This window comes from Fringilla coelebs (assembly GCF_963513975.1).
Source record: "Fringilla coelebs genome assembly, chromosome: 3".
Lineage (NCBI taxonomy): Eukaryota > Metazoa > Chordata > Aves > Passeriformes > Fringillidae > Fringilla > Fringilla coelebs.
Genome location: NC_140030.1, coordinates 51,793,238 through 51,821,077, shown reverse-complemented (window position 1 = coordinate 51,821,077; position 27,840 = coordinate 51,793,238). Strand labels below are relative to the sequence as shown.

Genomic DNA, 27,840 nt, shown 5'->3' with positions numbered 1-27,840 from the left:
ATTTTTCAGGCTGCTGTTAGTTTAGGATTGAGTGCCCAGAATTCAGTTGCATTCTTATATCATCTGCATACTGAGAAGCTAGAAATGAAGCATTTGATTTTTTCAAGAATCACATTTCTAAGACAATGTAAAAAACATATCAAACTGAAGAGATACTTAAAAGAGAAAAATGTAAACTTCCAACTTTCAGATCATGAAAAGGTGAAATCTGGTCCCTTTTGGAAAGGAAGCAGCTCAGTGTCCCTTTTCCATATCAGCTTAAATTGCAGTAAATTACATTTCTCTTGTTATTATTAACTACACATCCTCCAGTTTAATTTTAGAAATTTTTTATTATTATTCATTCCTGTGGTCTGCTAAGGTCTCAAGAAATTAGTGCAAAAAGTGATACAGTTGTAATTAAAATCAGTAACATTTCCCAATAAAAATCTTTTAAACCTTGTCCTCAGGTCTTCCCTTACTATTATTTCTAAAATAATTTCAGGTATGAATTATTGCAGATAGGTTCACCAGACAACCAGTCATATAAGACTAACAGCACAGAAGATCTTTTAATTACTGCTAATGCCTTCTTTGTCTGAGGTACTGGAATAATCATAATAATAATAATGTAAAAGCTTGCTGAAATGCTTATGCACACAGGAAACAATCCCACAGAGCAGAAGGTTAAAGCTCATATCAGCCTCATATTATTTAGAAGCAATTTTGGAGTGAAGAAATTTTTACACTTCCTTGCTAAGTTATAAGAACAGATTTCTTCTGCTTAATTTGAAGTGTCAACCAACATTCTACTGGAATATGAAATTCAAACATGTAAGGAGAGATGAAAATTCAGCTCCAAATCTCTGAAGTTCAACTTTTAGTGTGATTTAGTGCTCATTTTGTATGAACTTTCAATGGGATGTGGACACCTAAATCCTTCAGATACCTGCTGACCTAACCAGGCCCTCTGAAGACAAAGGTTAGAAGTATATCAGCTGAGAGGGAGTTGACTTATTTTACTGCTGATTGTATTTTAAAGCCCAGTGTAATTTAGATCTGGCTGAAACTGGTTTTCATGTTCCCTACTTGACATTCTCAGATTGTTTCAAGACATCTGCACAAAAAGGTAGATCTTCATATGTAATTTATCTAATTCTGCATTTCATAACATGGCCTATTCCAGAACAAGCAATAGCTTGTATTAATATTTCTTCAACAGGACCCAGTGATGCATTCCTGAAAAATCAAGTTTCTTTCCTGCAAGGGAAATCTGATTCGAGCAAAGAGACCTTTTTGCAGTGATGTATACTTTTTCCTTTCTAAAATCTTCCAGTTCTCTTTTTTATCAGTTACACTGGTTGCCAGAACAAATTCCAGGTGTGCTTCCCAGAATTTCTTCCCTACTACCCCATTCCGTTCTCTGATATTTTCCATCCTCTCTTGCTCCTGCTTGAATTTCTCTCCTTTATCAGTAGGCAGGTGAAGTCCAGATCTCCTTCAGGGAATTCTGACTCCTTTTGTACAGCAAAGGTCCAAATCTATCATTTGAATCTGCATGGCAAGGAGCTAACCACATATATCAACTTCTTACATGAGGTACAACCAATCTTTTATATGCACAAAAGTTTTTTTAAGACATTCTTTGCAGCTGTCATCAGGGAAAAAAAAATATCAGATACATGCATTCAAATAATTTTAGCAGATGAAAAATTAAGTTCTGAAAGTGTCTTGTCTTTCTCAGCAGCCACTGTTGAGGAAAAAGTTTTGTTGTAAATGCTTAGACTCTGCCCTGACAATATACTTGCTCAGCATTCAGGGAAATGAAATTTAAAAAAATCCTGAGCCAGAGATTGTATCTTCATTTTCAAAAGTCCTTATTCCTTACTCATAGTTGTCCAGTCCCCACTGCAACCCGGTTGTACATCACTGGAAAGTAATTTCCTGATCATACAGCTATGGAGGTTTTCTAGTTAGCATTAGTTATTTTCAACTGAGATCCTTTACTTTTTTCCACATAGCCCATGGTAGTGTACTGTATCCATACTGAGTTTTCATGGAAAGATTTTGGTAGTGGGGGAGGATACAGAGTCGGTTCCTGGATGAAGTTGCCAGAAGCTTCCCCCATGTTTGACAGACCCAATATCTTATGGCCCCAAGATGGACCCACCACCGTGATGGATTCCATCATGATGAGAGTGCCCCCTCTGAGATAAATGATTTAGGAAATGGAGAAATAAAATAACCTTCAGCCAGAGAGAGGTGAGAGAATAAGTGAGAGGAACAGCTCTGCAAGCCAATGATGGAGAAGGTGCCCCAGACACCTGCAGCCCAAGGTGCAGCCCATGATAAGGCAGGCTGGCTCCCTGCAGCCCTACAGGGGAGCAGGTACTCACCTGCAGCCCCTGGAGGACTCCAACCAGAGCAGGTGTGTGCCCACAGGAGGCTGTGAGCCCATGGGAATCCCATGCTGGAGCAGGTCCTGGCAGAAATGTGACCCTCTGGGGAATCAGGGTTGGAGCAGCCTTTTCCTGAAGGATTGCACCTCAGAGAAGGGACCCACCCTAGAGCAGTTTGTGAAGAACAGCCCACAGGAAGGCATCAAGCTGGAGAAGTTTGTGGAGGATTTTCTCCTATGAGAGAGATCCATGCTGGAGAAGGGGAAGAGTGTGAGTTCTTCCCCTGAGGAAAAAATGTGGCAGAAACAGCACGTAATGAACCAAGTGACCACAACCCTCATTCCCTCTCCCCCTGCACCTCTGCAGGGAGGAGGTAGAGAAAATTGGAAATGAAATTAGGAGAGTGGCTGAAAGATTTAGATTATATTTCTAATTACCTATTCTGATTGATTCAACTAATTTCCCTAAGTCCGGTCTGTTTTGCCCATGATGATAACTGGTGCCTGATTTCTTCCCGTTCCTATCTCAACCCATGAACCTTTTCTTATCTTTTTCTATCTACTGTCTAGGGAAGGAGAGGAGTATTAGTATCACAGCTTTGGTGAGCAGCTGGCATCCAGCCAGGGTCAACCCACCACAGTATCCTAAGCAACTGCAATTATTACAATCCCAAAATATATATCACATGTTAGTATACAGCATTAAGAGTTTCTAGTTTTCACCCCATAGTAGGGCTATTAGTATTATTTACTGATACTGTATGAAGTACACAGTTTCTTTGGACTTGATAATGAAATGGCTTGATAGAACGTATCTTTTCTTTTAAAAGCTGCTTATTGAAATTGGTGAAATGAAAAGATTGGTGTACATAATTTCTTGGACAATGAATAGAAAGATTAATACTATCTACTTCCTGAAATTATCAGATGTTCTGTATTGATCAAAAGTAAAACCAATACAGATATAATAAAAGAAAAGGAAATTAAAAACGTACACAGCACCAACCACCATAATAATTATGAGTGCCTTTTCTGAATCCAATCATTCAGCTAATTTTCATACACCAACTTCTCCATATTCCATAACCTCAATTTCATTTCTTTTGTCATGTAGAATTGGTTGCTGCATAATCTCCAGCCCTGTTTTCCACATTTCATAAAGATTATTACATTTTTATAACTATCACCGATAAATCTGCATATGTTCTGTTATATACAGTTCTAGACACAACTTTCTAAGCCTCTAGTCTGCAGCAAGACTATCTTAAAGTCTGAGAAGTTGTGAATATACACATGAATAGGTGTTGAGAGTATTTTTTCTTTGCACTTTAATTATATAAACAGTAAAGCAATACTTTGTGTAATTGTGTACATTGTGTAATGAATTTAAAAGTGTGTAAATTCTGGTATCAGTTGTGAAACTCCATTTGTTTATTTTTCCATTTAGGTATTCCAGTGGCCTTTGTTCACTTGTATATACAGAGACATAATTTGATACAAAAGAGAAGAAATTGCTGAATATCAGTAATTTCAAGAGAAGATTTCTGTTGCATCTCTAAATTAACTAGCTTTTCTTAAAATTTTCACATTTTTGCTCAAGCGCTTGTAGAAGCTTGTCCGTGCTCAGAAGACCTACACTAGTTGCCCATCACCCCTTTTTGGGCTGCCCTGTGGATCCTTGTCCTACTCACAATCTCTGGCAGATAAGTGAGAGTGAGGAGCTTTCAAAAATAAGCTCAATTTGCCTATTGAAGTTGTCTTTCCCTGTTTCTATCTCCTTCTCTGTGTTAGAAAAAGTCTTGCATCCATATTTCCATGTATGTCCAGTGGAAATCATGATCTATGTTAGTGGATCTAGCTGAGTTTCTAACCTATTGAAGTTTGCCAGTTTGCAGTTTGCTACAGGTCTTTCACAGAAAATGGTTTTAAATCCACTTTAATTGCATCCTTTAGCAATATTTGGAAGAGATCAAAATATTTGGACCTGCTGCAGTGCTCTTGCTCTTTCTCCTCTGAAATATTCTGCACTCTGTTGGTTGTAGTCCAGTATCTGCATTTTTGGCCCCTGGTCCTGGCCAGATAAGATGATAGAGGCTCTCTCTTCAGTGCATACATGGGTCTTGAAGGTCTTTCTCCTCTTTTCTCAGCATTTTGTTTTCACATAAATATATAAACAAGACAAAAAACATTAAAAAAGTCATTAGGTTGCTTTAGGAAAAAAATATTGTTACTAATATTTTATTGTAAGGTACTAATTATTGACCACAGAAATAATTCTGTCTTTTCCTTTGTGTTCATATAAGCCAAAGAAGAAGGAACCCTAGTAGAGATATTGAAACAGGAGGATGTCACAGTCAGGCATAAGTATCCCCTGAACAACAGATGTAGGTGTAATCCTTTCTTGTGATAGAAATCATTTCCCTCATGTGGGGAAAGAGTGATTATTGTGATGCCTGCAGGTCTGTGGACTCACGAAGGGTGAGGTGCTGAGCTTGAAAAAAATGCAGCAGATTATTTTATATCCATTGCCCACTTCTTCACTGAAGGGTTCTAATCCCTTGTCCTCTTCTCCCTGCGGTGCCCTGCTTACTGTAGGCTGAGACTCCTGCTTGCCTGATCCCAGCAGTGCTGGGTTGGTAAGGTCACCAGGTTAAAGCCCAAGGCTTGAGCTGGTGCTTTACGTACAGTGTCAATTTATATAGCCATTTTTTCTCTTTCCTGCTTCCTTAATTAGTATTTAAATATTCCAAGTGAAGCGGAATAGGTCAAACAGAAGCCATTAATGACCTGAATCCAGAATATTCTGTAGCCTATTTACTGGAGTGCTCATCTGGGGAGTACAACAGACATGTCAAAATCTACCAGCTCTCTCATTTAGAACACACTGCACTGAGGTTTCTCACATCCCAACTGCATTGCCCTAGCAACAATATTATTATTTAAAAGTGAACAACATATTTTTTTTAGTATTGTTACTAGCCCTCTGCTTTTAATATGCCTAGCCTTAAAAAGGCATTGCATATTAAATATTTTACTGAAATTGTTTTGTCCTACTGGCAGGATAAGATTGTTATACATAAAATAGTTATGAAGTGGCATAAATACAGAAAATTACTCTTTTCACCTGAATGAGTTTGAGCAGAATCGGTTTATTCATTAATTTTGGATGTTGAGCTTTGTTTTGTTTCATTTTTCTACTAGAGTAGTAGCAGGTATAGCTGTTGAACTCAAAAATCAAGTCCCCATCCTTAACCACCTATGCTTACTAAGTTTTAAGGAGATAATGCCTTAGCCCACAAATACAAAGGATATTTTACCTAAGCTGCCTGGACTACAAGCTCACTCTGGATTCTGAAAGTCACACGATGTTCTCCTCAAAGTTGTCACCAATTGTCAAGGTTTATTTATACTTACAAGACCTTATGGGTCTTCAGATTGTATTCCAAGTGACAACTCTGAAACCAGAGGAATAGTAAGAATCTCCGAGTTTTAGCTGTTTGGAATTTAGCAAATCAATCTGTTGATGTAAAGGTGACATTTGCAACCTGATGGGGCAGTCCTGTGTGCATGAGAAATTGTGATGTGCAGTCAGAGGTATATATCCCTGGAGTAATCTTTTTATAGAAATATATATATATAACTTTTTTAAGTTCCCATCCTCATTGAAAATCAATACCAATCACAACCCAAAGTGCCAAGAGGCTCTAGCAGACATGTGGCGGTGGATTAAAATTGGATGGCTGAAATTGTGGCAGCCTTCAGCTGCACCCTCCACTCCCATGATGGATGTTGCCTCTCGCAGAGCAGGGACAACTGATCTGTTCATGAATCTCCTGATCCACTGCAGTGCTCATCAAAAGTAAATGGACTTGGATTCAGGCTGGCTTCAGAAATTTGTCTTGGGAGAAAAAATGTTTATTATATGGACAGCAAGGATACCTAAGAAATTTCAGCAATCTGATTTTAACTTGCTACTGAATGACCACTGCTAACTGTAAATGTAGAACTCAATAGGCTCCATCAGGTGATTTCAAAGCAACAAAAATGCCTGTTTGGGTGCCTCAGTCCCCACTGGGCACCCAAAGCCCCACTGACCACTTGGGCAGGAATTCTGCCTGACTTTGATGCTTTTCTGAGTAAAAAGAGAATCACTGCTGGCTGAACTGATGAAAACATTGTATCTATATTCCCTTTTTCTCTGTGGTCTAGTTTCATAAATATTATCACTGAAGGTTTGCAGAGAAAGTTAAAACTGGTAGAATGTGGACAGAAATTAACAGAGCACCTAGACACTTGAAAGCAATAAAGAAGCAGAGGAAAAACATGAGGATAACACCTTGGGTACTACAATAATAGAATGCTTGTGGGGAGAGTGAGATCATCTCAGTGTTACTGCCTCTTCATTTCTGAGTCATGGAATGGTGATGGTATCAATATACAATCCACCCTACATGAGATTATGCAGCAGCAAACAATGTCTTTCTCAGGAGTCATCAGATAAAATCCTCCAGTCAATTTTGTTTATATAGGCATCTAGGGATATAAAAATCTAATTTCTGTTTGCTTTAGGACATCCTGCCTGTTTTTTTTTTTTAGGCAGTTCCAAAGTTACTGTCCTATAGATTTTGCCTGCCAATCCTGTGGGTATGTTTTTGATAATGTAAAGCATTTAAAACAACACTGGAAATCTTTCTTAGGCCCCTGAATGACACTGCAAGCACTTGTATCAGGAACATCCAGCAGTATAACAGTGCTTTCCTAGCTTGACTTCCAGTCTAATTTGAACCAATAACTGTTCACTCACACTTTAATGAATGCAACGACAGCGATTTTATTGTATAACATCCTGAGTTTTTAAAGGGAAATCTGACTTGACTGCATCAGCAGCCAAAAGCTTGTCATAGATAATCTTCTAGCATACTTGGGCTCAGTCTCTGCGGCATTGCTCTGATTGATAAATCATCAGTTACTATTTTCTTCACCAAAGACATGTAGTGGTCTGAGTTTGAAAAGTTAGGTATGCTAAATAGTAAGGAACTATTTTTACATAGCAATAAACCTAGAGGAATGATCCTTTGACTGGTAATCATAAGCCTATATCTGTATACACACAGAGTTTTAATTGTTTGTATTATAACTGCAAATATCTGCCGCTAGGATGTCCTTGAAGACATGCTGTGGTACTAATCAGATTTGTCAAGATGAGACAGTACCTTTCTATTCTCTCTTACACATCATAAACTCTGAATGATATCCCCAAGGGAAAGAAATGCATAATGTGTCATTTATGACCTGTTACATGCACAAATTACTTGCATCGTGTATGCAGTAGGATGACAAAATGCTATTGATTTTGAATTTGACTTACGAAGCTGATCTTTATTCTTAGTTGTCACTTGGCAGATTTTTCTTCCTGCTCTGAATTGTTTGATCTAAATTTTTTTTTTGGAGAAATGGAAGCAATGATGGTTTTATTTTTTATTTAAATTGTATACATTCTATCCTAGGAGATAGACATTATTTATGAGCAGAATAAATATTCTATAAATAAGAACAAATTTCAAATAAGTAACACAAAACATATAATATGGCAATCTTGTTTTTCTTTTACAACTCTGCAGTGTAGCAGAGCAGCTTTTCAGGGCTTGAGGCAAGGCACTGATCAGCACCAAGATGTTTGTGCAGAAGCAAAATTAGAAGGCAGAGCTAAGGCATCTACTCATTATTACAATACACTACATAATAATTTTCTTTTAGAAAAAGAATCCAGGAACAGATTGAGACATGAATTTGAAAACTCAACAGGTATTACAGATTAAGAATTAGGGAACCTCTTCCAACAAAATTGTCCTTCCCAATTTTATATGTTTTTGTCAGATGCATAAAGAGGAATTTCAGTATCACATTAGGATATTGTTTAACATTCTACAGGAAAGGAACAAAACCATTATTCATTAGTATAAGGATTGGCAGATTTGTTTGGGCAAAATAGGAAGGAAAAAATGTATGTATATATGGTAATATTAATGATTGTATCCTTTCTTCATTTATTTTTTTAAAGAATATAAGTGTTGTGATTCTCAAAGAGAGTTTAAATAGAGATCGTGATGGTAAATATAGGGAAGTCTTTAACAGCCTGTACCTTAGCTCCATCAAAACTTTCTCAGTGCCTGTCATTTTCTATGTCAAAAGTGAAATTAAATCTCTTTACCTTCATATAGAGCAACTCTGTCACACAGAAAATATCATTTTTATGGGTAGTATCAACTGACAGAAGACAAGCGAAAAGCAAAGATCTGCACAAACCAGGTGCTACCTGATTCCTTGAAAGTTTAGATGTCTGTATGGGCAAGGGGCTCGTAAATCATTGAAATTAATTAATGCAAGTTAGTGTCAACAACCAGACTAAGAACACGTAATATATCTTTGAAGATTTTAACTCTAACTTACAAGAAGATATTGCAATCTGAGTGGAGATACTATGGTCCTCTACTAGTTTGAACTGTGGTGTTCAGAATATTTTACTATTTTTATTGTATATAATGAAAAAATGTACCTCCCTAGATTGTTTAGGTTATCAAAATGTATTTTATAAAGCAGATTAAGTTGAGAACTTTCAAATATGGTTAGGTTTCAGTTACCATAGTTTTGGTTTGCTTGCAGAATTAGCATTTATGTCCAGAATTAACATTTTTAGTACCTCAAAAAGTAGGTTAAGTCACTACTGTTACTGTCCATTACATAGTTAATGTGTGTCAGCTGGTCACTTAGCTAAGTAACATTCAACTTCCTACCAGCTTTTTACTACCAAACCTATGCTTTCTGCAATCAAGTTTGCTTTGCCAGTGTAATTTAGGAGATTATGTCGTTAAGTGAAAAATTCCACAAGCAAAGGTATTTAAAATCAGCTACAATCTTATTCACAACTTTTAAGGATCCTGGACACAGAAATAATTTCTGTTTCTGTGGGATGAAATATATATATTTCTGTCTCTACTGATACATGTCCTTCACAGCAGAATTCCAGCCAAACCTCAAGTGGCATAGATGCAGTAGCTCCATTAAAGTCAATGGAAGTTCACTTAATCACATCACCTGAGAATCCAGCCTACAGCCCGTAACAAGACAATCCTTTGGAGGGTAATAATATTTTATGCTTTCATCAATCACTCTCCTAGGCCTGTAGCTATTTGTGGCAGACTCAAAAATGTCATATAATAAAAAAGTCTGGTTGTGACTATTTCTTCCAGGAAGTCCAAGAACCTTTTTTTAGTAATAAAATATTCATATTTATTTCAAGCATTCTGATGACAAAACAATTTCAAAAGAGCACTCATATTCTTAAAGCTCCAAGCTGTTACACGGTTTTCCTCTGTTTTGTCTGTCTGTGTAGGACACATGTCCACAACCACGACGATAATCGATGGTAAGAACGGCTCCGTTCCTTCGTCATCCATGAAAGTGGGCAAGAAGTCAGTGACAGAAGACTTTGTGAACACCTTCAGCTCTCCAGCAGCATGGCTTCTAGTTGTTGCTCTGATTGTTACCTGGTCAGCAGTAGCTATTGTAATGTTTGACTTGGTGGATTACAAAGACTTAGCAGGTAAAACTTAGTATATTCTGTTTGACTCTTTGTATATTCAAATATAAAAATTTATTAAGCAGCATCTATTACACAAATATGCCAATGTCTCACCTCCTTGGGGACAGCACAGTGTCTCTGCTGAGTTTACCAAGAGAGAAGATATTGTGAGAAATGTCAGAACACGTTAGTTTACACCTCATGCACCCTTATAGTTTAAGTCTCTCCATTTTGCAGCTCATCCTCATCCTGGAAAGTGAATATGTTGACAGTAACATAAAATATATAGGAGCATGTAAGGTCACATTTCTGTTTTCCAATCTCTATATAATTTTTTTCTAGAAAAATGAAATTAGTATTAATTCATATTTTCAGAAATATTGTCTTTAACAGTTGCCTTGAGTATTCTATATTTGCTTACACAGTTCAATGATCAGAAAAATGTAAAAGAACACGCTAACCCTAAAACTGATCTTCAAAAACCATAAGTACAGAGGACCAAATTCCTAATATTAGCAAAAACACACCCTTGTTTTCAATAATCTAGCCTAGTTTTAAGACTTGGATAGATAAATGAACAAGATCAAGCTTTAGGGTAAAAATAAATTTGATTGATTACATATATATTGATTACAGGGGACAAGGATGAAAATGAAGTGGGTGGTACAAGGACTTTGATTCTAATTGAGGAACAGAAAAAAGAGAGTGGCAAATAAAAAGAAATAGAATATTTATGCCTTTTATCTGTCAATAATATTAAAAGGAAAATAAATTAACTACATATGTTTGTAAAGGGTATGTAGTGTTCAGCAAGCCTTCGGTAGCAAAACCTTTGTGAGCAGCCATTAACACTTGGGAAACATGTATGTGAACCAGAAAACAAATTATTAGGGTCCTTGTCTTCCTTAAATGAGAACTCCAGCTCTAAAATTATCGCATCTGTCACAATAATTAACTAGGAATTGAAATTTGGATTTCAGCCTTTTAATTCAAAAGAAATTGAGTTGATGTTTTGGAGTAAATTTCCTGGACTTAATTAGTTTACTGATAAATTCATAGATTTTTTTTGTCCTGCTATATATCAATATCGACTTCAAGATTTACTTAAAAAGCTTTTGAAACACATATAGATCTTGAAAGAAACCAGAAACCAACAAATCCTGGATCAATAGATGTCACACAGCTTGAAATGTGGAGAAAATGTACCTCAAAACTTTCTTAAATTTTCTTCTGATCTATCTTTGTTTTTAGAATGACATCTGTGGAGTACTAGGAAAACATAAAGTTATTTTTGAGACATCCTTCCAAAATAAGCATCAGATTTTAGTTTGGACACCAAACTCTTGATGCTACAACAGAGAGACAAGCCAAGAAAGAAACTGTCATATTCAACTTTAGTTTTCCATATTAAGTATTAATCAGCCAATCAATCTGTCAAGAAATTAATCAAGTTCTTAATATGTTTCCAATGAACAGTCAAGAAGCAGGGCATAACTCAGATGAAACTCTAAAACTCAGAAATTTCTGAACTTGCTATCAGGCCAGACATGGTCAATAATAAGGGTAATGTTAAGCAATAAGAACCTCTATCTGTACCAGACTCTGAAGGAAACTTTGTAAGCAGATGGAATTCTGTTCACATTGTACTGGTTAAATGAGCTTAAACCTCACAAGTGTTGATGGAAACTGCCATTTTCAGACCAGGATGTAGAAATAAAGCAATGTTAAATTTAATCTCCAGGGTGAGCTTTTATTTTGTGAAGGTCTCTGAGAGGTACTTCAGTATTTAGAATTCATGTGTTTGTTTCTTTTCCTTCCCAGCAATATTTCTGTTCCTAAGTGATTAATTAAGCCAGCATTCAAATCAGGTCTTGGTGGTCAAACATTAAGAGACAGAACTGCTACACTTCTTTACACCAGGATTTTTTAGACTGTTTTCTGTATTTACATACATATAAGAATAGTTGCATAGCTGTTACCACAACCCTTAAGTTTCCACTCCTGTTTTCTTACTGTTTTTTTAGTTAAACCCAGTAATTTGTAAAAATACCGTGGAAATAGCTGAAGATTGTGCACAGAATCACGTACCTGGCATTATTGATGCTAGAATGATTTTCATTTCACAGTTTGCCTAGTGGAAGAAATGCCTCCTTTTCCTATAGAAAGTAGAATTTGAGGCATATTTCTAAGTGGCTACTTAAATCTAAATCCCAGTAATTTTTTTGACTTGGGTTTGATATTGCTCTTTGAAAAACCCGACCTTCATAAAAAGAGTAAATAGTTATATTCGGGACTGTAAATTTAGTTTTGCAAGCATGATTAAAATTAACTTCCTAGTTTTCAAATGCAAATGAAAGATGCCAAAAAAAATTGTATTCACCTGTGTGCTTTTTAAACCACAGAAAAAAACAGTGTATTTCTCCTCAAAGAACACTTGCCTTTCATAAGCCAGTGCTTTCAATCTCTTTCCTGTTTCTCTACCTGAAGCTCCATGAAGTTCATGCTCAGAAATTATGCATAGCATATGAATGAGGCAGGCTGAGAGAGCTGAACTCAGCCTAGAGGAGACAGGAGGGTGACCGAGGAGCAGCCTGCAGATTTTTGAAGGGCAGTTAAAGAGCTGACAGAGGATTCTGCTCTAGGGGCTCCCACAGGGACTTCCAGTACGTTTCTGTGCCAGAAATGACCGTCTCCATGGCAGAGCTGTAGCAGTGACCGTGCCGCACAGGAGCGGGCACAGTGGAAAGCAGGAGCAGGCTGACCTGGTAAACCAGTCAGGGAACTGCGTGGCTGAGGAACAGACATGGATTTTTTCTCCCTGATTGCACTCCAGAGCTGCTAACCTCTGGAAAATACAGGAAGAGCAATGCCCTAGATTGTGAGTTGTCTAGAGTACGCAGTGATTCATGGAGTTCAGTAAAAAAACACTACATGTGAGCTGAGAAGGAAGTACTTTAAAATTGAACCTGAGCTTTCTTTTCCTTCAATAATTAACAATTTTACTCTGATTTGCCTGAAAGACAATTCCAAAAATACATAAATTATCAGTTATATTTATATTAGCTCTTATATATTCTTTTAATTTATCAGTATGATCTTCACACTAGCCTCTGTGATTAAAGGGCCATCTCTTAGGTTTTGCTTCTTGATTGTTATGGTTTCACATCCTTTTAACAGTAAACTATCAAATTTGTGCAATTTTGACAATTTATAAAAAATGACATTTGTCCTGGAATTATGTGAAAAATAGATGCCTAGTTTCATCCTAAAGTAGATGTGGTAAATTGCTTTTTGCTGGCCCTCTTTATTCTCAGCATTTGTGAAGTAGCTTTTGGAACTGAAGGGGGCTGAGGGGGGTTAACACTTAATGTTTAGGTAAATGAAGTTAAATTACATGAATTCAAGATCTGCTCACAACAAGATTTAAGATACAGTTTTGTGTAATTTTACACATCCAGTAGTTGATGGCTGCAAATTCTATAGCACTCTGTATTATTGAGGATGTGCTGGTAATGACATAAAATATAACAGGGCGGTCCTGAGTCACAGTTTGCATGTGTAAAGCTTTGCTTCCTGGGTGGTTATGTGTCAGTTTGTGCAGAAGTGAGGACAGGGATAGAATCTACAAATCAGCTTTAGCTTTGGCAGTGGATTTCAAAGAAGGTATGAGACAAGAATTAGATTTGTACTGAAAGTTTCACCCCTCTTCTATCTACCCAGAAGAAGGAAATTAAATTTTGCAGTGTTGTGCTTTAGTGTGTTATGCTCATTCCTTTGAGGAATCAAATGAAAGCTTGCATTCCTATGCTGTATTGTACAACTATGAACATGACTGAAATATTTCTAACGTGGTATGAAGGTGACATGCATTACAAAAGCTTGAGAGAAGAAACTACAAATCTCATGCAGTATATAACGTGTATAAATATGGAATAAGTAGTATACCACATTGAAGAATCTCATATATTTTCAATATTTTCAGAAATGAAGAAAAAAGTTAATTTTGGCTTTATGTGTGCTTTGCAACAGTTCATTACTTCCATCCTTTGTGTTAGAAAACACACCTTTTTAACAGGCTTCATAATTCATGAATGTATTTCATGCATTTCTTGTACACATAACTGGATTATACATTTTAATTGGTAAATGTAACTCAATAATTTAAGATTATTTTAGTCCTTAAGACTGATTGCCCAGGAATCTATATTTACTAATGGGCTAATAGAGCATTCAAAATTCCCTGCCATCTCTGTGACCAATTACAGCTAATTAACATCCCCCTAATTTCAGATCCAGAGTGTTCAATATTCAGAGTAAATTGACAGTGATTTAGCCAGTCACCTAAGGGCCAGACTAAATCAAACCTAATGAAGCCTCACCAAATCTATGAAACCCAAAATTACCTACAAAATAATATAGGTGAAAACATAGCAAACAGACACAGACACACTTAGCAGACTGAACCTGCTAAATTGTTTTGATAAGTAAAAAAAACCAAAAACATGGGTACACTGTTGGGGCTAATTTGTTTTGCTCAAATAAAGAGGCTTTTTAGAGACCTGTAGCAAAGGCAGACCTTTGTGGAGGTAATGCCTTTAGGAATGGGGAGTTAACAGTGCATGGAACTCCCATCCAGTCAGGTGCTTTCTTTCATTATATATCTCTAATCTTTTTAAGTTAATGCAAAACATCTGGACAAATGTTGTGGGCTTCCCATGGTTGCCTCTGAATAACACAGTCTGAAGTCACCATTTTCTCACCTGAACCTGTGGTCATTTTTATTATTGCCTTGCAGTCACAGATGGATTTTGTCGGCCCTAGGGAATATATAATCATTATAAAGAATATACACATACATTTTTCTTCTACAATATCATCTCACTGTAGTCACCCTGTTGGGCTAATGTTCACTGGAAAGTTTTAAGAACTGCAAAAAGAAAAGTGTAGCTATTTTTGCTCCTATGTTTTATGACTATATATACACCAGTTTTTAAACTGAAAATATATTTGCATTTATTCAGGAAAAAGAATGAACTTCTGGATTAGTTTAAACTACCAGCAAACTTAGTGGAACATATAATTTTTTCTCTTTTTCAAACATGCAAAGCCTTAGACAAACCTCCTATTCTGAAATGTATCAAAACAGTGCTATAGTCTTCTGAAATATATTTTATGCCATATTTATAAATGTAAATTCAAAGCATGATTGAACATCTTATCTATTTCAAAGTTCTTAATGAAGTTCTTAATTGAATTATATAAGACTTCAATTAATGTACCTAAAACCTACAAAAAATTTTTTCTCTCTTCCATGAAAAAATCCTTTAAAAGGATTTAAGCCTAATTCCAGTTTAAAGAAGGGCTGCTCAGATGACATCTGGTTTCTCATGTTTCAGTCTGCAGCAGATTTCATAGCTGAGTTATAAACCCCTAGAAAATGAGTTTATACTGAAAAGAATGACAGTCTATGAACTATCGCAGTATTGCAAGTGCTGCTTTCATCCCAGAAGGTCCCATGTATAAAAGATGATAAATTTTGATAGATTAAACTTTGTGAGGTTTTGCAGTTGAAAATATGAAATTCCAGAAACTGTCTCAATGTATAGGGAAGGATCTAAGAGGAGAATTCACAGTTAAATATGCTTCATGGGACACAAAACACAAAACAAATTTCCAGTGCATAACGGTATCTGTGAAATTTCTAATTTTAAACCAACAAATCAAACCAGTAATTCATTCCAGTAACAATTGCAGTGAGGCAATTCTTTGGTTATTTGCTGTTCAAGAAATTGAAGTAACTCAACTAGAATCACCTATATGTAATATATTCTTTTCAGCAATAGGATTTGTTTGTCTCTTGTGAAAATTCGATGCTTTGTTTGACTGTGTTTTTACCTTGCTGCAATTCACGCTGTATTATCTCACACCTACAGCATATTGTTTCTTTTTTTGATGAACTCAAATTTCTGCCACATAACAGCAGCCCCACAGAAATTAAACTTCACTCCTTAAGTGCTTCCTTTAGCCAAGAGACAGCTGAGAACATTCATGATTGCTAATGGTGTTTCTTCGTTTTTTTTGTTGACCTTTCTGGGGTTCATGCTGTTGCCATCAGGCATAGCCACCTATTCACAACATTGCGATGATCCCTGTTTCCCACCCGGTAAAGACCCTCTGCCTGCAGTGTTCTGGATATGTGTGTGGGTGATAACAAAGCATGGGCACGAGCAGAGGCCAGCACAGGGCAGCACTGCTTCTCAGCTAACCCCAATTCTGCCAGGCTGGGGCTTGCAGCAGCCTGTTCCTCATTTTCTTGTCATGCTTGAAGTAGATCTGACAGCTAAGAGATGCCCCCTGCCAGGAGAGTCCCAGGAAATGGTGTCAAGTTGAGGTACTACTTTTACACTTTTAACGCCCTTTAAAGGGCATTACAGATGCCCTTACAGATCTGGAGATCTGTGTTCTTAGTCAGACAACTGAACACATAGAATAAGAAAAAAGAAAGCTTCAAATTATTTTAGATAAGATGTGTTTCAGAAAACACCACCTAATGAAGATCTGAATCAAAACCTTCCAGCTGATATCAAATCAATTCGTATAAACTACACTTAAATCCCATCCTAAACATACACTCGTATCCACGTATCGGGCTACATCAAATTGACCTAAATATAATCAATTATTTTGTGAGGGTTTGTGAATTTCTTTCTAAATTTTGGCAAGTAAATTCTAGTTATAACAGCTTCTTTGGTCACTTTCAGGTGAGGTTTCCTCTGTGAACTTGACCTCAATATAATTATCTAAGGTTGATATTAGAAAGAGCTACAGGCTGTACTCTTAATATTTACAATATATATACTTATTAAATGGAAATTACTGAGAAAGCTGACTCTGCACTTTTTGACAGTTTTTATATGTAATATAATTTAAAATTCAATTAGTATTTTCATACTAATAATTCAGTGCTACCAACCAGAGTTTTACCTGTTAATGGCTTAGAGCTATAAGCCTGACAAAACTGTTAGTCTATGAAACAGAAACATAACACCTAAGGACAATTATGTTGATAAACTGGGACATTACTAATAGGAGACTATGTGTATATTGACTTCAGTATCTTAGATGCTACTTTTCAAAAGATCACAGAGTAGAAAGAAAGAAAGATTAAAATATATAAACTTTCAAATTAAAATATAGGTCTCTATATTTATAATAGAATATTCTATTATTAAGAATAGAATATGTTTTATTACCAAAAGCTAGTGTTCGGCTTTTGTATTTTATCAAACACAACAGAAATTCTCTGTCTTCATCAGCTGTGCCTTGTCAGTGTCAATGAAGTAGTTTATATCTCATAGATCAATCTTTGCACCAGATAATTACCATCATTTGTAACTTAATTGCATTCAATTCACAGGAGTCAAAATATGTAATTGATGAAAATCCAACAATTATTAACTAATTTGCTATGATTCATTAAAAAAAAAAAGAAAAAGGCCACCATAACACAGGTTGAACTCTGAGTATACACTTAACCATTTGAGAGGCAAAAAAGATTGATAGGAAACTACATTTCTGGCAGAGTTACTAAGACTCAAATAATGACTGAAGTGATTTGCACAGATAATCAATTAGTCACTTTTTGTTGTGCACTTCACAGGAATAAATGACACAGACTATTAAATTTGCTTGAGAGGCTACAGCAAATCATACCATGTGATTATTCAATTCTTGTATCCAAACATCACTTTTAAAGTACCCATTATCAGTCCTGATGAAAAATAAAGGGGTTTTCTGTTCAAAAATACTTTGTCACTTTATGAAAATTTCCTTTTATCTTCTTTTTAATGCTAGTTGTAGGACTTGAGAACTTTGTCATTGTCTTGTTTTGAGGAGCTGTGTTAAGTGTGGGTTATTAATTACCATTAAGGGTAAAAATGATTTTAAAATCATTTGGAATCTAGTTTGTGAGCCAGAGAGACTTCAGAAATAAAGAAATTGTTCAGGACTGTTCTCACATATTTTATTAAATTTCTGCTTCTGTACCAGTAATACTAGAAAGCTACAAAGAATTGTAGCACTTGATGTGCTGCTTCAAATTACATAGGGATTTTTCAGAAGTACCGACAACACATCTGAAACTATTTCTTAAATAATTATTTAAAATATATTTGCGTATGTTTAGTACGGAAAATCCAATAATCTTCAGATATTCTCCAACCAAATTTAATTGAGATGTCCTAGGATAAGACCTCTTTGAAAGATAGTATACAAATTCCTTCCATTTGATTGGAATTCTTCCTCAGTCAGCTTTAACTCTTTCAAATGTCATAATTTTCCAGAAGGTTCTGGAATTCTGATGTTTCCTCTGAAAACAAAACAACAAAACTGTTACTATGCTCACAGCACTGAACATGCCAGCACAAGAAAGAGGAATTTTTACTGATCTGAAAAACTTCTCTTATACTGTACCAAGTAATAAAATACTTTGAAAAATAAAACATTTTAGCAATTTTTGTGGAATTAGTCCTGTTCTGGAATGTAAGTAATTTATCAAGGGGAATAGTTGTATAGTCTTGGCGTTGATTATGGACGTAAAGTTACAAATTTAAGTGCTTAGCCAAAGTGTGCAATAACAAGAAGGATTTAAATCTGAAACAGCATTGCTAGCAGGATCCATGTCACATACCTCAGTAATAGGAAATTAAGGTGATATGTCCATGCTAATTTTTCAGTCTTCCTTTCTAGTCAATGGAAAGGAGTAGAGCTTTGAAAATTGATTCATGTAACCCTAAAACAGATTTCAGAGGAAAGAGAGACACTTGCCTTCTGAAGGTCGCAATATGTCTTTCTGCACTGGCTTTTGAGGGAGTTTAGGAACACCAGGGATTAAGTATACTTTCAGGTATATTTCACTAAATAGGATAATCTGAATTTAAACTATGATTAAAGGTAATTATGTAGCATCAACCAAATTGTTCAATATTAATTGTATGTTTCGTGTCTGAACTTGAGCTCCTCAGTAACCATTTACTTCATTTCCCTTCCTTCAACAGGTGTTTGTTAATGGTTTACTATTTTATCTAAGACTTAAAAGTTGGCTCAATCTCTATTTAAAAGTTAAACAAAAGCTTAAACTTTACAAGTCTATATCTATCTGAGAAATATCCTGAGAAATAGCCTCTTTACAGTTTAAATGCAAAATCCTGCCCCATCTACTTCCAGAGCAATGGATTTTATGTGATATAAGATGTATCAATTACAGTTTAGATCAATTATATTAATCTATAAAAATATTAGTTATAGCTATAGATTAGTTACAAATTCCATTTACACACTATATGTTAGCAAAAGAAATATACTGTGGGCTTACTTTTAAAATAATTAGTCTTCTAAGATTTGCTGAGAAATGAGAAGTAGGACAGAAGACTACTAATCCAGTCAAACATGTTAACTATAAGATGATTGTAAAAAAATCTCATCATGCTTTCAATTGCTGAACATCTCTAAATTAAAAAATATGAAGCTCAAACTTTGTTATGAAAATCAGCATTCTTTCAGCTTCATTCTTGAAGCAACAGTATGCAAATATTTTGGAAATTGTTGTCTTTGTATGTGTGTGAGGTAAATTGAATCTTTCTCTGTACTTGTTAATACCAGAATTGTTTCATTTCCTTTGTATTTCATTCTATTAGGGATCTCGTAGCACCTGGTATTGTCAAAATTGTTGGGACAACTAAAAGCGTGGATTTAATCAGTCTTAATTTTCACTTCAGCATTACTTGGTCTGGTGTTCTTAAGAATTCTAGAACACATCATTACTATTAGCACAACTCTTAAAAGTGTTGGAAATACAAGTTAAACAGAAGATCTGTGCACGAGGACATAATTTTCCAGGTTCATGGCATTTGCCTCAGACCTCAAGGGAGCTCACGGTATCTGTTTGAATACAGAATTTCATTTTGCAAATGCCAATAAAGTGTCCTCTACACAGCTCCAAACTGATTTTTCTAAACTTTCTATGTTAAACAGGATTTGCAACTTGCACCTGTTAGTATAGGCATGACTGGACACACAGTTCTGCCTCTGGACACTTATAATTTCTAATCCCTTTTCATAGTGTGGTATGAAGATGTTATGAATTAAAGACCAGGATATGATGTTGAAGACTGATTCATCAGCAAAGATGGCTTGCCTTGGGGTGGTTGGAATAATTTCCTCTGCTCTTGATCTTCCTCTTGCACTTCTCTGAGCATTTCCCTTGCCTGCCCAGGGGGGACAGCTCTGCTACCTGTGAAGCAGGAGCAGTTTTTGAGCTGCTAGTTGATAGACCAGTTAATTAAAATAAATTGATACCAAATCTTGTTTAGTTTATAGCTGTAGTCCTCGCAGCTGTAAAAACCCGTGGCTGTAAAAGCAACTGAGCCCTCCCTAAGCAAGCAGTGGGTAAAAGGAGGGTGGATAGCCACAAATCAAGGCAGCTGTCCAAAGTTAAACCATCCCTGCTTGTGAATCAAAATCTTGATTACGCTAAGACACCTCTGGCCATGTCCATTCTATTAGTCCACTTTGACTCCTTAGCACCTCTAGATTAGAGTAAAGTGTAAATGGCATCTGGGGTCAGGTCTCTTTACTTTTAAAGAGCCTAAGTATAGGTATTCTTTCTCCTGGTTAACGCTTGAGATAACAATTTGTGGCAAAGCACTTGAAAAAATTAAATCTCTACATCTCAATGCATGAAGACAATGCAAATAAGTGTCGTGCTAAACAAAGTAAATATTTGCTGGTTTACTACTCAATCTTTCTGAATAAGATATTATGCACAGTAGTGCACTAAATTAATTTCTTTACAACTCTGTCATTGCATCATGCCATACTTTTATTTTATATATCTGATTGTTCAGCAGCACATACCTATATAATACAATATTCATGAAATATTAACTACATAATACAATATTCATGAAATATTAACTACAATATTTCTTTGGTCTGCATTATCAACAAGGTGATGCAAACCAATAGAAAGCCTGGTCTCTTGTGTTTCAGAATAATTAATTAGAAATAAAATGAACATGAATAGTGATGCATTTATATTTCAAATAAAGCTACATCTAAGTTTTGTTACAGCACTTTAAGAAAATAGCTTTTCATACTGCTGTCACTGAAAATGATCCTTTAAGCCTACACCTTGCATGATTTTTAGCCTGCAAGTCCATGTGAGACTGCTTCTGATTTTGGCTTGTGAGTCAGAACACTGTAATCAGAAGTAGCTCTGAATAGATTTGTCTTTAGCTTCCTACTAAAATCTTTGCCTACAGAAGTATGGTTCCCACCTTGATAATGTTAAATTCAGGCTACATATTTCTATTGAAACTCCTAGGAGCAAGACTAGGCCCAAAGCTCAAATCCCTTTTGAAGTCTACCTTCAATTGTTTATATTTGTGGAAAAGCTTTGCACAGACCAGGCAATGACTCGGTCTGCAGTTTCAAGTACAGTGGGCAGTAACATAGACCGAATGAGTGTTTTCCCTCTTCCTAAGCAATGTTTGGTACAAAGTTCAAGAAAGTAGAAAATTGCTGCACAGAATGGTCAGAAGAAGAAGTCAGTCAGAGATGGGAAAGTCCATCTGAAGTAGTGTGTCAGGTGCAGAGAAATCTAGTGAAATCCCAATTGGAAAAGCCTTTAAGGGAATAGTATTAGCCACTGATAACTGCACTGCCTGGGTGTGGATACGGTGGGGAGCAGAATTCTCACTTCCATCAGAGGTTCCAGGAAGGTGAAGGACATCAAACATGCTTCCTTGTTTCCTAATTTGTTTGCCCACAGAAGGAATAAGACCAGAGCAAGTTAAGTATGCACATGTGCACAAGTGTACGTGAAAGAAATTCTAGAAAAGTTGTGAGAGAAGAATCAAAATCCCAGGAGTATGAGTTTGAAAGCAGTGGTCTCGGTGCCACTATCTGGATTTGCATCCCTGTTTTTTCTGAGCTCAGGTTAATTTTGGCCTGAGTATGCACAGCTTTCTTCTTCCCATCCTGTGTGTGTGGTCCATGACAATGATGTGACATGTCTGTGTAGCTAACCCAGGGCTCACCAGTTTCTTCAGCCAGGACTTGTGTGAAGGAAGGAGCTCTGCGGGGAGATATGACTTAAGTGGGACTGAATCCTAGATGGGCATCAAGAGGCAGTGGATCTGAGATTAAAAACTGGTTTGAAATGAAGTGATTATCTAAAATGAAGAATATTAGAGTGAAATCTATACTTACATTTTGCCTAACCAAGCCCCAGAAGGAGAACCAGAACTTGAAATACAGCATCAAACCAAATTGTACACCGGGTCCTTAATCACTCTGTGAACAGCAAGTGCAATAAGATACAGTTTATACCAGCCTTCCACAGGAAGGAGAGCTGTCCTCAAATGCTTGAATAATAAAAATTAACATTCACAATCCTTGTTTCTGCTAAAAGAGGTAGTATAATTAGTTCTGTATAAAATGAAGATGAACTTTACTACTGAAGGAGTTGTTTGGTTCGGGTTCTTTTTTCAAATCGCTTTTGTTTTAAACTCTGCACTCAGGAAGATCTGTTCACAAGCTCAGCACAGAACCACTGAGAATCATTCATGAGACACTGGAAGAGTCTTCTGATTGGATTTATGGCTTTTTTTCTTTACTGTCTGACATCGTATGGAGTGATGATGATGACAGTGATGAAGGTATTTGTAATGTAAAGGCTTCTGTAACTGCTCTAACTGCTTTTTTACATGCATTAAAACGGCTTACTCAGCTTTTAACATCACAGACAAGAAGGTCAAACAAAAGGAAAAGTGAACACTGTTGCTAATAAAGCATCCACTGGCTATTCCAATCAGTAAATTGGTCTCTTTGTTAGCTTTCATCTCATGTTTAATGTACTATTACAGAAAAGCTGTCAGAATTAAATATTATCATTAGTACATTTGAAGAAAAGAACACTAATTTATATACGACTTCAAAGCTGCAACCAAAATATGCATCAGGATATTGCTTCAGAGAATGGAAATTACTTTTCTTTTAATCAGCAAGAATCTAAAGAACCCTGGAAAATATTCAAGATACATCGAGAAATTTAGAACTTTTTTTCAATCTGACATATCAGTGATGGGGCAATATATTGAAATGAAAAAAAATATAACATTTCAACTGAACTCACGGGATTTTGGATGGCACATTGCAAATAATTCAGTTTACTAGAAATTATTTTGCCATTATGGTACCATTCTTCATCTGACATAATCAGATAAAAAAAAGTAACTTACTAATATTTTGATTTTGGAAATAACTCTGTTTCTCTTAATAAAAAACAAAAGCCAAACCAAAACAAAAAAATAAAACCTAGTTCTCCAGTGTGAGCAGAGGCTGCTCACAGTCAGTAGTGGATCATCATGTCACATCATATTGGTCATTCTGACAAGCGATAAGTGTAGGAGTGACATCTTCATTTCACGGTAGTTTATTTTATATTCCATTTGGCTACACCAGAATATAATTAAAAAGTGACATGTACTGAAACTGACTTCTACCCATTTGTTCAGAAACCTGAGATATTACCAAGTGTTTACCTTTTAAATATGTGCATGAGCTTTTTATATTAGCATCGTATATGAATGCTAATAGATAGGCTGCTACATGTGAGTCTGTGAACTGGGCATCCTATTCTGAGATATGATTTATAACTAGCAGAGAGCCAGTCTCTCCTAAGGTTGACAAAGAGAAAAGATGAAAAATAGCTTGGTAACATTTGATCAGTGCGCATTTTCAGGATTTCATGGCTTCCAAAGCACGTGCAAACTCGAGTGTCTAAGTGTTAATGGCAGTAGGAAGTTATAAAATACCTGACAGACAAAAATTTGAGATCGGATGTTCACTAGATTTGGAAACCTTAGCTCTGGCAGGGTTTTGCCCAAGTGGAATTTCATCATCAACCAGGAGTGTGAATAGGCAGCAAGGCATCTTGCTGCACTGTATCATAAAAATTGAGTGCTTTGAGCACCCTGCCCACTCTGTGCTGTACTCAGTGCAGATGAAGCTGCACACTGGCCAGTCATTCAGGATCACTCCTTCAAATTCCATGTCCTACATGGAGGTGCAGTAACATATCACAGCAATCAAGTGCTGATAGTTACATTGAAATGGATTATTTTTTGCCTTGGCCATTGTTAGATATACAGTCTTGCTTAATTTCATATATACTTTATTTGGAATTTAAAAAGAACCAGTGAGCTTTTCCTTAAAATGTGGAAACACACATAAAGTGAAGCAAATTTTTTATTGTCGTTACAAGTTAATAATCAGAAGCGCAAATAGAGGTTTGGATATTTCCTCAGTTACTATTGAACCTTGCATTTATCTACTTAAAACTCTATGGCAAGTTAGATTTTTAATGAAAAATCCAAAATCTCAGAATAGATGCTTGTCATTTAGCATATAAAGAAGAAAAAAATTTTTGAAATAAAATGAGCCAACATGAAAAAAAATGGGGGTTTTTTGGTTTTGTTTTGTTTTGTGAGTTGTTTTTGTTTTGTTTTTGTGGGTTTTTTTGGTTGGTTTTGGTTTGGTTTGGTTTGGTTTGGGTTTGTTAGTTTGGTTTTTTTTAATCTTTCCTCTGATACCTGTTTTTTTCTCTTGGTATAGGTGAAGTGGAACCTTCTCTGAAAAAAGGTTGGTCAGCTGCTTAATAATAGAGGGAAAATATTTTTTAATCTTTTTAAGAATTATCTGTATATCTGTGACAAACTCTGACAATAGTTACATGGCAGTCTACTAACCTTTTCAGTTGTGCTCTAGCAAACCCCTTAAATTAAAAATACAGATAATAATATTCACTGAGCTGCTTGTTGTAAGAATTTTTAAGAATTCTTTACTATTTCATTATTACTTTACCTTTCATTATTCTTTATTATTTAATTATTACAGAAAATCTGAAAAATGTTGATATAAAAATAGAATTACAGAAATGTTATTATATCCTTGCCATGGTTGTGGGACTTCTGCTAATGCAAAGGAGTTATATGTATGTTTGTATAGAAATAAAGTTCAGGAATAATAATATGGAAAGTATATTTAGTGAGAAATAATGATGAGGTAGTGTCAAGCATTTTACCTGAAGCCAACACAGGCCTCTAAAGGAAGGACTGTGTCCTAATCTTCAGAAAAAATTACTTAGTTATCATTGAATTTTTAAAGCAGACTAGTGAAGGAAGTAGATTATATTATAATCTTTATGGATATTGGAATTGTTTTGCTGAAACATAAAACTTATATTCAAACTTCTATTAAATCAAAATGCAAATGTATTAGAAGGCTGGAATTACTGATGATAGAATGTAAATCTTTTCAAAACTAGGGCATGTTTTTTCTCCATATTTAGCAAAGCTCGAGAATAGTAGGATGTGTAAGCAGCCCTATGTAAACTGAATTTGGCATCCATCAACTTCTCAAGGGGTAAATGCCCATATTGAAGAATCTAGCACCCCAATTGCTTCTGAGATTACAATCCAGTTTGCTCTGAAGTTAATTGGAACTGGATCAGGCTTCTACTTAATGAAATAATCTGTCAATCTCTATCTGTAGTCCAAGGAATTAATAGGCTTGAAGACGAGGAGCAGTTTTCTTTCTATTGATGACTGGTCCTGTTCGGAAAACTTACAGACAGTGTAGGAAAAGATTCCCTCTCTTTACTTCATCTGTAAGGACTGTAAAACCTTCAGTCTTGTCTCGTTTCCCATAGAGAAAGGAGCATTTTTAATTTTGGGGGAGGTGCACAGAGCTGTAGCACATTGTTGGCAAGGATGTTGTTGGGTGGAATGCGTCTTCTCACAACAGGCTGAAAGCGCTGTTACTTCATGGCTAGGAAGGCATGATCCATAAAATACCACGGACAGCACCACGCTCAGCATTGCAATCCCTTCTCTGGAAATCAGTAGTGCGTTAAAGCCCAGCTAGGGGATAACAGGGACGTGACAGACTCCCCTTTCAAAGCTCTGCAGAATCCTAGCTACCAGTGGAGGTCTGGTGCAGGAACAAAAAGGCAGCAGCGCGGGCTCTGGGGTGGAACTGGGGTAACTTTATTCCATGGCAAAACTCCCCGAGTCCAGGATCCCAGGACACTGAACTGAGGGCAGATGCTAGTTTATAAACGGGGCAGGTTCAGGGGAAGGTGCAATCTGTAACTAATCCGGAGAACTGGGGGTGGAACACAAGGTGGGGAATACAATGTGTAAACCAATGAAGGATTTCAAGGGAGAAGAGCAGTTTAAGTAAACTAATGGGGCTTAGAAGGATACAAAACTGACAAGGAAGTTTCTAAAGGGAAGGGCAGTTTCGGGGAGGGAATGACATTTAATGGAAGGAGTAAGAAAAGGTTCTGGGGAAAAGGGTAGGGACAGAAGGGGTTAACAACTGGGAAGAGGGGGCATTAAAACTTGGCAGGGAGTGGTCAGGTAAGAACAGAAAAACCCACACTTTACTGAGCTGAATAACTATAAGGGAACGAGTCTAATTTTAGAAACATAAGATAAAAAAGGGGGGGCTTGTGCCACTCTAAAGACAGGGGCAGGACAGAGGATTGCAAAACCACAAATTAAACAGTGAATATGCTAAATAAAGAAAACACACTACAACAGTCAGTGACATAGGCCTTACCCATTGCATTGAGGCAGAAAGATGTAGAACAGAATTCGGGCAAGTCATCTAAACAAACTCAAGGCTGCTTAAATTGTAAGCAATTGGAAGTTACTGTATGTAGCTTGTTTGGACCTAAAATTGCTCCATCCAAAGAGCTGAGTATCTAACTTGCCAGCTGGGAATGTTTTCCTCACTATTCAAAGCTCCTGGTTCTGGACATGAATCCTGAGAGGGTCTTCTATCTTTGTCATAAAGGAAATGGTGAAAGAACCTGGTGATTTCTCCTGGTCTGGTACCTTACAGGATAATGCAGCCACACAGATGTCAAAAGGCCCGAATTCAAACATGCTTCACCTTCCAGAGCAGTAAAACTAATTTTAACTGGGCTTTTCCACTTCCTGAATGTGTGCTCAAGATACTCCCTCTGTCTTTTAGAGTACAAGCATTCTCATGCTTGTGTCCCTGCACAACAATTTCTTTTGACTGTGCCTGCTGAGGATAGTGCCCCTTTCTGTCATAAGTACTGCCATAAGTTTTCAAATGCAACATCCTCGAAAGCTTACCATCTCAGGTGAGTGGAGGTCTCCATTTCATCCTGGCAGCCAGGATCTGGCCTTGTTTATACTTGATTTTGTCACCTCTTTTACTGAGCTACAGGAATACAACATATCTGGCCTGAAGCCACGAGCCCCTTGGAAATGCCAGTGCAGAGTACTGCGTGTGTCTCCTCAGTGACTGATGCTCCTCAGCCCCTCAGAGCTGCTCCTGTGTCTCTGCAGGCTTCTCTTAAAACTGTATAAACATCAAGGGGCTTAATTGCCGGGGTCTGAGGCTAACCTGAAGCTTTCTGAGAGCTCTGTGGTGTAGTCCAGTGAACAGCTTTTCACCTTAGGCGCACTGACACTCTCTCCCAGCGCTGAAGGTCGTGAGAGCAGAAGGCAGAGCCCTGGGAGGTGAGCCGAGAGCTCAGGTGAGCTCCTGCAGGTAGCACTCTCACAATCATCACAAGCTGCTCCCCTGAGCACAAGGTGCAGATCTCTCCAAGCAGCTTTTCTCATCTAATTTGTGTTGTCATTTACATGGTCCATAAATTAGACTTCTGGAAGAAAAGCTTTCTAAAACAAAACACAACAAAATAAGACACAGAATTTATGATTCTTTCCATGTTGCTGCTGTTAGGTCTGGACCCAAAAGAGGACCATGTAAACCAATA

The 27,840-nt window shown here is 36.6% G+C and overlaps 1 protein-coding gene across 12 annotated transcripts in view; it reads left to right on the top strand.

Annotated features, from left to right (window-relative positions):
* The window catches only part of TRDN (triadin), a 224,831-nt gene that overhangs the window by 28,229 nt on the left and 168,762 nt on the right, over positions 1–27,840 (top strand). For 10 of the 12 annotated variants that reach the window (XM_084203675.1, XM_084203680.1, XM_084203683.1 and 7 more), the window contains exons 2-5: positions 9,771–9,980; positions 16,075–16,122; positions 22,541–22,678; positions 24,636–24,662. In XM_084203675.1, coding sequence (XP_084059801.1) covers positions 9,771–9,980; positions 16,075–16,122; positions 22,541–22,678; positions 24,636–24,662 — 423 coding nt within the window. The remainder of the gene's footprint in view (positions 1–9,770; positions 9,981–16,074; positions 16,123–22,540; positions 22,679–24,635; positions 24,663–27,840) is intronic. The other 2 variants (XM_084203685.1, XM_084203676.1) reach the window with 2 other exon arrangements.